Source organism: Syngnathoides biaculeatus, chromosome 20 (assembly GCF_019802595.1).
Source record: "Syngnathoides biaculeatus isolate LvHL_M chromosome 20, ASM1980259v1, whole genome shotgun sequence".
NCBI classification, from domain to species: Eukaryota; Metazoa; Chordata; class Actinopteri; order Syngnathiformes; family Syngnathidae; genus Syngnathoides; species Syngnathoides biaculeatus.
The window spans coordinates 1980970-1996101 of NC_084659.1; the positions used below are offsets into that span (position 1 = coordinate 1980970).

At 41.7% G+C, this 15132-nt stretch overlaps 1 protein-coding gene across 1 annotated transcript in view; it reads right to left on the reverse strand.

The window, feature by feature from the left end:
- Positions 1–14908, reverse strand: part of LOC133493940 (uncharacterized) — a 63425-nt gene extending 48517 nt beyond the window's left edge. Inside the window, exon 1 of the mRNA XM_061807947.1 lies at positions 14754–14908. Within this exon, the coding sequence (XP_061663931.1) occupies positions 14754–14908 (155 nt within the window). The remainder of the gene's footprint in view (positions 1–14753) is intronic.
- Positions 14909–15132: the final 224 nt, after the last annotated feature.

Consider the following 15132-nt stretch of genomic DNA (forward strand, 5'->3'; position numbering starts at 1 on the left):
TTAAAAATGGGAACTAGAACACTTTTTCTCCATTCTTCAGGCATCTTTTCGCCCGCTAGTATTCTTTTGAATAAGTTGGTCAAAAACTCCACAGCCATCTCTCCAAATTGCTTCCATACCTCTACTGATATGTCATCAGGACCAACTGCCTTTCAATTTTTCATCCTTTGTAGTGCCTTTCTGACTTCACCCTTGGTAATCATTGCCACTTCCTGGTCCTTCACACTTGCCTCTTCAACTCTTCCTTCTCTCTCATTTCCTTCATTCATCAACTTCTCAAAGTATTCTTTCCATCTATTTAGCACACTACTGGCACCAGTCAACACATTTCCATCTCTATCCTTAATCACCCTTACCTGCTGCACATCCTTCCCATCTCTATCCGTCTGTCTGGCCAACCTGTAGAGATCCTTTTCTCCTTCTTTCGTGTCCAACCTGGTGTACATGTCTTCATATGCCTCTTGTTTAGCCTTTGCCACCTCTACCTTTGCCCTACGTCGCATCTCGATGTACTCCTTTCGCCTCTCCTCAGTCCTCTCGGTATCCCACTTCTTCTGGGGTTCCACCACCAAGTCTCTTTCTCCCCTTTCCTACCAAAAGACACACCAAGTACTCACCAGCCTGTCTCTCTGATTACCTTGGCTGTCGTTGTCCAGTCTTTCGGGAGCTTCTGCTGTCCATCGAGAGCCTGTCTCACCTCTTTCCGAAAGGCCGCACAACATTCTTCCTTTCTCAGCTTCCACCACATGGTTCTCTGCTCTACCTTTGTCTTCTTAATCTTCCTACCCACCACCAGAGTCATCCTACACACTACAATCCTATGCTGTCGAGCTACATTCTCCCTTACCGCTACTTTACAGTCAGTAACCTCCTTCAGATTACATCGTCTGCACAAAATATAATCCACCTCCGCTCTTGTAGGTCACTATATGTTCCTCCCTCTTCTGGAAATAAGTGTTCACTACAGCCATCTCCATCCTTTTTGCAAAGTCCACCACCATCTGTCCCTCAAAGTTCCTTTCCTGGATGCCGTACTTACCCATCAGTTCTTCATCGCCTCTGTTTCCTTTACCAAGATGTCCATTACAATCTGCACCAATCACAACTCTCTCGCTGTCTGGGATGCTCAGAACTACTTCATCTAGTTCCTTCCAGAATTTCTCTTTCAACTCTAGGTCACATCCTACCTGTGGGGTATAGCCGCTAACCACATTATACATAACACCCTCAATTTCAAATTTTAGTCTCATCACTCGATCTGATACTCTTTTCACCTCCAAGACATTCTTAGCCAGCTCTTCCATTTAAATAACCCCTACTCCATTTCTCTTCCTATCTACTCCGTGGTAGAATAACTTAAACCCTGCTCCTAAACTTCTAGCCTTACTACCTTTCCACCTGCTCTTTTGGATAAACAGAATATCAACCTTTCTCCTAATCATCATGTCAACCAACTCCTGAGCTTTTCCTGTCATAGTCCCAACATTCAAAATCCCTACACTCAGTTGTAGGCTCTGTACATTCCTCTTTTTCTTCTGACAATGGATCCGGTTTCCTCATCATCTTTGTCTTCTTTGTTAATCTGGGTGTTAATCTCGTTTATCTGCTTGGCGAGCATTATCAGCGCGGCGGTCATGCTAGCTTGATGCAGAAAGTAAACACAGACTAGGATAAAAGATGTGAAGTGATGTGGCAAATAAAACTGCTTTCAGTTCAAATACAGCGACTCTAAAAGCGGGTTCAAGTGTGTGCTGAGCTCTACAACGTCCGTGCACCATTCCTCGTTGATATAAAAGCATATTCCACCATTTCCATTTTCCGTGTTAGCATACAGGTAAGTGCCCATATATATATATATATATATATATATATATATATTATATATATATATATATTTTTTTTTTTTTCAATACGAGGTAAACTCCCTTTATTCCATTTTTTTGGGGGAAAAAGTAAAACCTGTATAATAGTTCACCACATGCAAAGCGAAATGTTTGTTTAAAATTTGATGACGATGGCAGAAAGACAAAAGAATAAACAAATCCAGTATCTCACAAAATTCTCAAATCTTTCAAGTGACTAACAAAAATGGATCTTAACTGTAATGTTGGCATTCTGAAAAGATTAAGCTTGTTCGCTCTATGACACATTCAGCACGGTGGGGGTTTAACCCAGAGAGTGTAATAGTAGCGTCGGGCACTCATCCACAAAGCCAAGTCTCCGTGTAGCACAGAGCCGCAGAACATCCAGTCTTTGCAGGTTTTTAATCAGAAGCTTTAAGTGCCACTGTCATGAAATGCGTGATTTTTAGTATGTTATTAATGAAAAAACGGCAGCCGATATGGACCCATGCGTTTCTTTTTCCCCACCACAAAACATTGACGTGTACAGCTTTTTGTAAGACCCACCATGAAAATCCTCTTGATGGATTTGTTTACAAGAAGAAGCAGGAAGTGACGTTAAGGACAGTCCAGACGGACTCGTTTGTTTCCATTAGTTTTACCTCCGGGAAGGTAGCTCGTTGTTCCTTGCATTGCTGGAGATTGCTTGATCACTCGGGAGGATGGATTTATCCTTCATAAGTTTGCAAGAGACCCGGTTCGTCATTTAAAATGGATTGCACAGGTGCAGAGGACGAGAGCTTTGTGGGTCCCAAATGACAGGTAGGTGTGTATACAGCTACTAATAAAAATAATAGTTTGGGGCGGACCACGTTAATCTCATAACGTAACAAAAGATCCACATACGAAATGTGTCGATGTGCGTCGGACGGTGTCGGGCCGCTGCGCCGCTTCGCCAGCGAAGCTCACGGGCTACCGGACGGCAGCGGCTCTGAAAAATGCTACCACAATGCAGCACTCGGCCACGTGCAACGACAACGCAGTAAAGCGCCCCGGCTCGACGGTGTTGTTCATCGCGTACTGCGGCGGCTATGAACAACCCCCTAAAGCAATACGGCTCCGCCTCACTCAGCCCCGTTCAGCGACAACCCAGTAAAGCGGCCCGGCTCGACGGTGTTGTTCATTGCGTACTGCGGCGGCTATGAACAACCCCCTAAAGCAGCACGGCTCAGTTCTGCCTCACTCTGCCGCGTGCAACAACAATGCAGTAAATCGCCTCGGCTTGACGGTGTTGTTCATCGCGAACTGCGGCAGCTTTGAACAACCCCCTAAAGCAGCACGGCTCAGCTCCGTGATTAGCCACCTCGGTGCCGAAAATGAGCCACACCGGCCGGCTGCGATGGCTCATTTCTGCCACGGAAGTGGATCGGACGGGAGGCGGTTTGGCAGTGATCGCATATCATCTGAATATGGCTCGAAATAATAGTGCAATATTGCCACGGTAACTTCACTCGGTTGTGTGGTGTTATCCTTTTCGAAAAGAGCTTCCGTGTCAGAAGGGGCTTGTTCATCTCCCATAGTCAGGGTGCACTGCGTGTTTTCATTGGCGAATGCCCGGGTGACGTCACGGACAGAGGATGCAGCCAATATGGCAACCATTTGGATATCGCAGAATGACACTTCAACTTTGCCCATGGATGACACGCTCTCCGCTCATATTTATTTTTTCGTATAGACATTGAAGTGAATAATGTTATATGTATTTTTCATTACAATATCTATAGGGATGACACTTGGCCTTTAAGTTTATCCATTTTATTGGCTAGGGAGCGTAGGTTCGCAAGATGGATTGTTGGCCTTAGACGTCCCCGCTCTCGAAGGCGGGCTTGTATCCCGGATTGCAAGTCTCTTCAGCTCGAGGCTTTGAAGAGAGCAGTGACTAGCAACTCTGGAGAAAGCTTCAGCGAATTGGGGAGAATTGTCAAAAAAAAAAAAAAAGTCAGAAGAAGGCTCTCTGATTGTTAGCAAGTCCTCTCTTTTGTACTTGAGTCCCGAGACGCCCGTGAAACACAAACAGTAACAGGGAGAGCATGTGTGGAAGACTCTCCTCAGAATTCATACGTCCAATAAACCCTCCAAATGCGAAGTAATGCTATTGCATATATTTTGTACAGTGATCGAAAAAAAAAAAGCTGAAAATAAAGAACATATTTCAAATCCAAGCAAAATCTGGATGTGTCGCAGCTTTCAGAGCCAGACATCGGCGGTGCTGAGCATTACAGATCATTCGTTCTAGCTAAGCCAAGATGCCGACTTGTTCTGCACCAAAGCTGAGAAAAATTTGTCCTTCTTTAACCTCCCGTGGGGTCAACATGACAGGATAAAGCTGAGGCTGTCACAGTTGAGGCTCATTCATCGGCGGGGAAATTTGCACGCATTTAATCTTCTTTTTTCGGCTTGTCCCGTTAGGAGTCACCACAGTGCATCATCTTTTTCCATCTAAGCCTATCTCTGCATCCTCCTCTCGAACACCAACTGTCCTCATGTCCTCCCTCACAACATCCATCAACCTTTTCTTTGGTCTTCCTCTCACTCTTCTGCCTGGTAGCTCCATCATCAGCACCCTTCTACCAATATACTCACTCTGGCGTCTGCTTTCTCACCTTGTCTCCAAAACATCCAACTTTGGCTGTCCCTCTAATGAGCTCATTTCTAATCCTATCCAATGTGTTCACACCAAGCAAGAACCTCAGTATCTTCATTTCTGCTACCTCAAGTTCTGGTTCCTGTTGTTTCTTCAGGGACACCATCTGTAATCTGTACATCATGGCCAGCCTCACCAATGTTTTATAAATGTTGCCCTTCATCCTGGCGGATACTCTTCTGTCACACAGAACACCGGACAGCTTCCACCAACTGTTCCAGCCCGCTTGGACCCGTTTCTTCACTTCCTTACCACACTCTCCATTGCATCTGTATTGTTGACCCCAAGTATTTAAAGTCATCCACCTTCGCTATCTCTTCTCCCTGGAGCTTCACTCTTCCTCCTCCACCCCTCTCATTCACGCACATATATTCTGTTTTACTACAGCTAATCTTCATTCTTCTCTTTTCCAGTGCGGGCCTCCATCTTTCTAACTGTTCCTTATCCTGTTCCCTGCTTTCACTGTAGATCACAATATCATCTGCGACCATCATGGTCCAAGAGGAATTCAGTCTAACCTCGTCTGTCAGCCTATCCATTACTACCGCAAACAGGAAGGGGCTCAGTCCGGAACCCCGATGCAGTCCCACCTCAACCTTAAATTCCTCTGACATTGCACGCATTTAATCATTACTGGTTATTAGCCGCTAAGTTGTGCCTCTCGTGCCGGTACGATAAAGCAACAAACATACATTATGAGGGCGGCGCAGCTGTTCAATCCCGGACCTCCATTGCCTCCTGTTCATTGACAGCTGGATAGGCTCCCGCACACCTTTTACCATTGTGCGGCTAGGAAAATGGATGGATGGATATATATGTGTAACTTCCCGGTTAATATTTACAGCAATTTGCGCGTGTAACAGCCCACCCCCCACTGTTGCTGGATCGCGAGAAGCTTTGCTGCTTGAAAAGTACAACTTTGTGTTTAAAAAAAAAAAAAAAAAAAAAGTCTGACCACCTGCTTTATATTCTCTACATCTAAAGCAACTCCTCAGAAAAGCATCAAATTGCTGAGGTCCATTTCATGGGACTGTTATTGTTCATCGTCAGCGCCACATCCCTCCCAACATGTTGAATTCCGCGTGTGAGGTCTGGCTCAAGCGTCCAGGCTTGAACATTGTACGTCATGCTACTTTTGTTTAGTTTGTTTGCAATTATTATTATTTTTTTTTTTTTATTCCACAAAATGCCAGATAGCCGAAGCCGTGACCGGCGGACGCGGCGCCGGTGTGTGTGCGGGTGTGATTAGGGATGGCCTTAAAATAATTTAGTGAATTAATATAACATAACTGTAAATTAAGAATAAAATAAACAAATGCGTAACTAAAATAGAAAATTAAAACTTCAAACACAGAAATCATCATTTCCAATTTCAACTGATATTAGTAGAACATGATGTAAAACATTTAAAATTTTTCATCAATAAAAATTCTTGATCTGAGAAACTCTCAATAAAAGTGAAATGCAATATTGAACAAAAATGGTCTGTACTCGCAAAGTTTTGAAGATCCTGGGGGGGGGGACACACCACGGGACTGCCGTAAATACGAGCCCGGCTTACTAAATGTATTGGCCACACCTGAATCAAGCAACGAGGGATGATAGTCTAACGTTTTTTTTTTCCCTGGGTGCGCAGTCACACTGCCTCGCGATCGATGCATTGAGTACCCCTGGTAAAAGTGAATTTCCTTTGACATGCCTCATGCTGTTCATGATTTTCGACATAAATGTACTCGCGTTACGTAAAGCAGTTCTGAACATGCACTTTTGTACATGCTCAGTAGGGTTAACTTGCATTTCCTGTTTCCGGGTGAATACCGGTTGTTTTGGAGCAGGCTCGTATAGTTAACGTTTATGAAATAAACACGTAACAATGTCAAGACCACACAAAGTAAGCGATGTCTTGAGAGAATGCGAGGGAAGGGGCGTTACTATTACTAGTGTTAGTGCCTCAACATGGCTACGCTCGTCAAAGCAAAACAACGAACTCAAACGCATGTTTGTTCAATGTCATCAACTAATATCCGGATTAATTTTAGGCAATTTTTCTTCAATTTTTTGTGGTGAAAAAACGCATGGGTCCATGTCGGCTGCCGTTTTTTCGCAAATATCCTAAAAATCATGCATTTCATGACAGTGTCCCTTTAAGTAGCCACCTTTACAATGGACCCATACATATACCGGACAGCTTTTGTCTTCTTCTTTGGCTATCCTGCCAGAAGACACACGTCTCGTGTGCAGAAGATACTTAGATAAGACCCGGACGTTTGTAATGCACATTCCTTTGTAATAAATCTATTTGCTGTTAACTTTTTCTAATCATTGGTCATATCTTCCTCGACTCGTGAACACGCGTAGGGTCCAAACTCGCAAATCCCAATAGTTAGCACCCATTATTTCCGTTTTATTGTAATGTTGATTTTACCTTAGGAATACAGAGCAGTGAATTCAAACCTATTTGAGTCAAGGCATATATTTTACAATTGAAAAATCTCACGACAGACAAACAAACAAGAATGTCATAAAAAGTAGATGTATTAATTGCTGTATTAATGTACTGCCATCAAATATAAGACCATTAATTAGTTCTGTCGGTAACTTCACCTCACTGGCATAAACTCATTAACAAAGATGTATTTTTTGTTGCAAATATATATTTTATGATTGAATACGTCCACAAGTATATATTGTGTAGCAAATGAAGAGGTCATCTTTTAAATCGGATCTTTAAAAAAAAAAAAAAAAATACCTCGCTGATCGTGTTAAACCTAGTTTTTAGGAGACTATCTACACAGGCACGAGGAGAACATGCAAACGCTTACCTGAGAACCCCAGTCCTCAGAACTGTGTGGCAGACGCGCTAACCAGATTAGGAAAATAGTAACAAAAAATTAACGACTAAGATAATCGAGAACATTTTAATCTTAGACAAAGCCGAAAGAATTTCGTTGTTTGTGTGTGTGTGTGTGTGTGTGTGTGTGTGTGTGTGTGTGTGTGTGTGTGTGTGTGTTTTATGCACACTTTAGTGTAACTCTTGTAAACCCTTACCAGTCGGTGGCGAAAAGAAGAAGACTTTACTTCAGTCTTGATTTCTGATGAGAGACGTGTTGATCACAAACGCGTCTCTTGGTTAGCAAGCTAGGCTATGCCGAGAAACTTCAACGTGCACGAGACGACTCCAACCAGACACGAAGTTTGCATGAAAGACGTTTTGGTCCACTAAAGTTGTGATCAGGGCCGCCCCGCGTCGAGGATTTACAACATTCGTTCCAAATTCAGGAAGATTTACAAAAGGCGATCGAGTCGCCTACCACATGGCGAGAAGGAAAAAGAAATCTGTTGCCTAGCATCCCTTGCGCCACAAATATTTAAGGCAACAGATCACCGCTGCTGCCCCTTCAAAATAAAAGTCTACCTTTTGACTCCAGGGGAGGTGCAGAAAGAGAGAAACCCACTCGGGAAGTCATCCCACAGGAGGGTCATTGAACACTTGACCAAACAGGTTTAAGAATTTTCGTTCCCTGACCAGGCGGCGGTGGTGAGAGAACTACATCATCACCACAAGACCCTAACCCTATCAGGACGGTCTGGAAACGTTTATCTTTTTTTTTTTTTATTGCCAGTGCATTAAAGTTTGGTTTTGGTTAAGTTGTGGGAATTCACAGAACAGCAGCCTTCAAGTGGCAGGAATTTCACTTATCAACTACCCAAAAAAAAAAAAAAAAAAACTAGCCATTGCTTGGTAATCGACGCCACATAACTTACAGTAACATCAACATAAACCTAACATAAAATAAGAGTGTTAAATCATCAATTTAGTGCATAATTGACATGACAACACAGTATAGTATGTGCCTAAATATCAACAAGGTCAGTAACAATATATCCATTTCTCTAAGACTCTGAACTGTCAGAATGATAGACAGATGGATGCCGATTGTGCTCCATTATGCCAGCTCCCTCCCCAGATAAATGGACCGGGGTTGCGTCAGGAAGGCCATCCGGCGTAAAAATGTACCAAACATATATGAGAGTTCTTCTGAGATGACACGCTGCGGCGACCCCGAACGGAACAAGCTGAAAGAAATGTGATCGATACATTTACATACAGTAACCCGCACTCAGCCCTGTGAGATCATAGCAGAACAAATCAAATTTATTTGTGTAGTGCATTTCATACACGAGCTAACTCAATGTGCTTTACATGATTAAAAGCATTTAAAAACAAAGAGCTAAAACATTTAAAATGGGATAAAGACAATAAAAATGACAAATATACATCTTTTGAATTCAAATAGAAGCAATTTAGCAGATCAAAAAGGATATAACAAATCTAACCTCCTTTTTGATTACTCATTTTATTACTTTGTATACAGGAGACAGCATGGACGCTGAAAAAAATGGTCTTTTGAATTTACTTAATTGGAATGTACATCGGATGCATGTGATTAAAAAGTCGAACGATTGGTTCAAGCCTCAGTCGCCTGTATGAAGTTTGCACCTTCTCCCCATGCCTGCGTGGATTTTCTCTGGGTACCTCGGTTTTGTCCTTTTCCTTTCAACTTGTCCCGTTAACGGTCGCCACAGTGTGTCATCTTTTTCTATCTAAGCCTATCTCGTGCATCCTCCTCTCTCACCCCCACTGCCCTCATGTCCTCCCCTCACAACATCCATCAACCTTCTCTTTGGTCTTCCTCTTGCTCTTTTACCTGGTAGCTCCATCCTCAGCACCCTTCTACCAATATACTCACTCTCTCGCCTCTGAACATGTCCAAACCATCAAAGTCTGCTCTCTCGAACGTTGTCTCCAAAACATCCAACTTTAGCTGTCCCTCATTTCTAATCCTATCCAACCTGTTCACTTCAAGCGAGAACCTCAGCATCTTCATTTCTGCTACCTCCAGTTCTGAGGTTGAGGTTGAAAACGTACCGAGTCACAATCCAGAGCATTAGGTGAGGGTAATGCACCGTCATAAAACACTGAAAAAAGGACGAAGCATAAGCTCTGCCATCAAGGATAATGGGTAATACGTCTCCTTTCACTTCTGGCCATGTGGGCAGATGTTCGATCTTACTTCAGTAAATCTTGCTGAATTTGGACCGAATGTTTTGAATTATCGGTGTGGGACGCCCCTGATCACTACTTTAGTGGACCTAGACATCATTCATGCAATCTTCGTGTCCAAACAATTAATTAAAAAAAGCACCATTAACCCCTACTTAGCGATTTTTCACTTCGCGGGTGGGTCTGGTACCAATTAACCGTGAAAAACGAGGGATTCATGTATATTCATGCAAGATAGCTAAGTCATTTCTATTTATCAGTTCTATGTATCCCCCCCCCCCCCCCCACATTCCAAAAAAAACCCAAATGCTCACCAGTCAGTGTTTCCAACACAAAATAAGTTTTCCGCCCTGGGTCTGACTCCTGCCAGTGCTGGATCGGCAACTTCATGGCCAGATGCTTCATCTGCATTTTAACTTGTGTTCTGTCTAACTGGCTCAAATTGATAACTTCAGATTCTTCACCATCTTCATGGGACCCTTCAGAATCATGTTCGTCGCTTGAATTATCAAAGATTCATCAGTGTTCTCAAATTGATCTTGCACTCTGGCCATTTTTGTTTTCCTGTGTGTGACGTCACGAATCTTCTCTGGAATTTCCACTGTGCGCTTGGGTTGTCCTGGGGAATTCGTCAATGTGCAATCAATTTTTGCTGATAATCGTGACCTACAAATGTTTTTCATATCTGATTCAGAGTTGAATTAAACTTAAACACACACACACGAGCATTGTCTCGTTTTTCTTACAACGCATGTCCTAATTTTGATATGTTTCACATGTATGATTTTCACTTGCTTTTTTCATTCCCCTAACGTAGGGCGGAAAGTGGTGTGAGACAAAGTCGCATGGTTCAGTAGAGCTTTTGTTTGCATTTTATCACGTCTTTGGGATCCTTAACAATAGATATGGTTAAGAGGTGTAGCCACGGCCTTTGTAATAGTGACGACAGGTATCCTGATAGGCTAGTTAGTGGAGTTCAATTTGTACCCTTTCCAAAACCGAAGACCGAGTACGAAAAATGTCTTCGATGGATCAAACTTTGTGGAAGACCGCATGATCAACTGAATCCATCAAAAATCAACCAGAACAGATATGTTTGCACGAAGGTAAGCCCTATTTTTGATTTTCAATACATGTCTCATATAAATCAATTAGCAGTTCTTCGCTTACATAACATAGGTACGTGTGAATGATTGACACACTTGATCTGTGTTGAGCGATACTTTGCGAGGACCTGACTGCACAAACGTGTCTCTTTGTTGGCGGCTAGCGAGCTAAGCTAAACGGGACTGCAGAGTCCTATTCGACGTGCACCGAGACACCAAGACTGAAGGAAGGATGTTTGAGGACACTAAAGTAGTGATTGTCGTACTCGGTCGGGACTTACGTAGGTTCGGCACTAATTCAAGAATAATTATTGAGGGGAGCGCGTGACGTTACACAAAGAAAACGAGAGAAACAACTCGTAAATCAAGCCTCGACTTCTTCTTTTCCTTCATACGGCGGTTAACAAACGGCTATACAGATACACATTATACAGATTCTGCACACAAGTGTGATAGGTAACACGAAAATAGGAAACTGTCAATGACGAATTTGTCTTTGAGGTTATATTAAGATCAATTAACGTATGGTTAATTGTTTTCCGCAAATGTATAATATGCAAAATATAACAAATGCACTCACCCTGCTTGACATGTACAGTGAGCTTCAGATATCCTTGTAGGACTCAACTGCAGATGCAATGTATGTGGCTTCTCTGTCTTCCTCTGACTCCGGAAAGATCTCGCACTAATATCAATGGTTTCTCCGTCGATATGCATGGAAATACTATTGAAATACCCCTCGCTGAAATACTTGAAGCCCTGCTGTCTGCTCTTCAATGATATTTCACTATTCGGTAAGAATGCGAGTGAAAAATCAGCTGGTAAATTGGACAATTTCGCTCTCGAGTTTTCTTCCTGCGACGCCATTTTATCTAATGTTTGTCTGAGGTTAGCAACAGTGGGGTGACGTGACTTCAGGAGGCGTGGTTAAGTGCCCTGTACAGAGGGGTCAATTTAGAGGAAAGATGAGTTAGACATGCTGCTTATGTTTACTCTCGGTAATAATGGCAAAAGTGAAAAAAATAAAATAAATGCTGCTGCTTTAATGAATGTCGGAATATGTGAATAATAATAATAATAATAATAATGAAGAAGAAAAAGTGGTGAAACTGGATGAGATTTTCTCTTTGAGTAAAAAAAGGTTGGTCTGAAGCCAAAGTAGAAAGTACGTGATGAGATGGTGTATAATGTTAAAATTCCACCTATGCGCAGCCTGATCGAGGATGAAAGCAAAGACAATACAGTGCACAAAAAGCTAATTCTGTATTTTAGAAACAGAAGACCTCATAATATTAACCTTAAAACTGTTTGGTAGCATCATTCAGCTTTCAACATGCATTGCTAAAGATAGTCTGTAAGCAATAATTCAGTTTTACACCAAGAAAACGAGACACGGATATCATTGTGGGTCAAAAATAAATGAACGAAACAAAGTTGGAAGCGACATTTCAAATTTACAGTTCATAGTTGGCTTGGTTTGGTTAGCAATATCTTTTTTGTTTGTTGATATTTTCATTGCAAGTTTGCAAAAACACAAAATTCTTAAAATTTTCTGATAGTAATGTAAATGCTGTAATCGAAATCTTTTAATGAGGCATGTAACTTCAATGAATAACACCGATCTGACAACAATGCATACGTCTGATGTTGCTCACAGTAGTCAAAGGGAGCGCTCATGGGTTTAGCGTGTTTGCTCAGACACGTCAAAAATGAAAGAAAACAATAAACATCTTGCCAACTTTGCATAAAGACCAACGAATAAAAGACATACCTTTGTCGGCAAGAACTGTTCACCATCGTACCATCGTGATGCCAGATCAAATTACATTCACAATTAACGGATCGAAGTCTCACTGCCTATATGAAGCTTAATCTAACGACTTATGAAGCAGACTATAAAGTCAACAGCTAAATTGTGCGGCACCGGAAGTTGTTTTAATGGTAAGAAGTACTTTTGTCATCATTGATTGAGAGTTATTGTCCTCAAAAAGTGTTGGTCTTACATAAATGCACAAATACACTTGTAGTTAGTTTTTAAAATACTGTATGGATCTTTTGAAATTACATTTTACAATATTTGGCCTTTATGGCTCTCTGTCGAAAAGGCTCCTGACCCCTAACTTAAGTGCACAATTGTTGTGTGACTTGTCGAATGAAGTACACTTGAACACACTGGTTATTGTTAACATGCATGCCAGCAAGTGTTTTAGCGTGAACCATCTGGACTGTTATCGATGCAAAGTTCAAAAGCCAGCATCTGTGATGGCATGCGGCTGTGGTCGTGCCAATAGCATGGCTAACTTACTTATCTGTGAAGGCACCATTAATGCTGAAGATACAGTGAAGAAGATAAGTATTTGAACACCCAGCTATTTTGAAAGTTCTCCCACTAAGAAATCATGGAGGCATCTGAAATTTTCATCGTAGGTGCATGTCCACTGTGAGAGAGATAATCTAAAAAGAAAAATCCAGAAATCACAATGTATGAATGTATTTTTATGTATTTTATATTTTTATTTATATGTATTTTTTAAACAATTTATTTGTGTGATACAGCTGCAAATAAGTATTTGAACACCTGTCTCTCAGCTACAATGCTGACCCTCAAAGACCTGTTAGTCCGCCCTTAAAAGGTCACCTCCACTCCATGTATTATCCTGAATCAGACGCACCTGTGTAAGTTCATTAGCTGCATAAAGACACCTGTCCACCCCATAAAATCAGTAAGACTCAAACTTGTAACATGGCCAAGACCAAAGAGCTGTTCAAAGACACCAGAGATAAAATTGTACAACTCCACATGGCTGGAAAGGGATACGGAGTAATTGCTAAGCATCTTGGTGAAAAAATGTCCGCTGTTGGAGCCATCATGAGAAAATGGAAGAAGCTAAACATGACGCTCAAGCTCAATCGGAGTGGAGCTCCATGCAACATATCACCTCGTGGGCTCTCAATGATCCTTAGAAAGGTGATGAATCAGCCCACGACTACACAACAGGACTTGGTCAATGACCTGAAAAGAGCTGGGACCACCGTTTCCAAGGTGACTGTTGGTAATACACAAAGACGTCATGGCACGCAAAGTTCCCCTGTTTAAACCAACACATGTCAAGGCCGTCTTAAGTTTGCCAATGACCATTTGGATGATACAGAGGAGTCATGGAGAGAGTTTTGTGGTCAGATGAGACCAAAATGGAACTTTTTGCTCATAATTCCACTTTGGAGGAAGACGAATGATGAGTTCCATCCCAAGAACACTGTAACTCCAGTTCAGTCACTCCGGACAAGTTGCTCTTTTTCACAGGCCTTTATTAGGATGTCAACAAGCTTATCTGCCGACATGCCAAGATACTTTGATGCCAAAATGTCAAAGATTCCATAGATGACATAGAGCCACTAAGAACTATATACAAAACAAAATACATACACGTTAAAATTCATATTACACAAATAAATGACAAAACACAAGCACTAAACACACCTCATTGACGTTCTGATCAAAAACACACCTCATTGACGTTCTGATCAAACAGAGTTATTCTTCTTGCTTCTGTCTTTCTAACTCCTGTCAAATCTTTGCCGCTCAAATACTATTTTTACAGGAAATGCCCCAAAATAATCATCCTGACACTAACAACATTGGTGAACAAGGTTCCGCTACATAAACGTGGACTAACAAAATGAAATATTTTCCCCCAATAACATAAATTCTTCTTTACTCCAATTCACTCTATAATTCAAATAAATAAATATATAACAAAATTAACTTGAGTATCATATCTGACTTATGGCAGCTACACTACCACCAAATCGCTGGTGATTTTGGTAATGAACTTAAAGATTTTGAAAAATAATTTCGACAATGTTCTGATATTTGTTTTGAAAAGGCAGTGAAACAGCAATACTGCATCACTCAGTTTCAAGCACTTGAACCAATCTCGTCCAACTGAAAACTTAAGAAACAATCAATCTGTTGTTGAAGTCTTTTTCACAAAAGCCTTGCGTACTTTTGGGTCTGCAACGGAAAAGTCTCCCACCTTGATCTCTCCACTAGGAAGGTTCCATAGTCTTTGTGGTAATGCTTGTCTCTTTCAAATCTCCTCTTTAAACGTCTGAGACGATGCTCAGCCCATTTCCTGTTGGTTGGCATTTCACAGTGTCCATTTTCCTTGATTTTGATTCCCTCCTCCATTACTGATAAGAAGCGGAGATCTTCTTGAGAGAAATGAGCATCTTCTACGCCCCTCTCATTGAAGTCTGACTCAAGAGCCTTTATCAGGTCTGCCGGAGTGACAACTTCCTTTACTTGTGTTCGACATATATATCAAACTTCACTGGTCAGATGAGCAGGCAACTGCTCGCAGGGTATTACTTATCTCACAACAATCTTATGACTGGTTCCAAACGCATCACCAT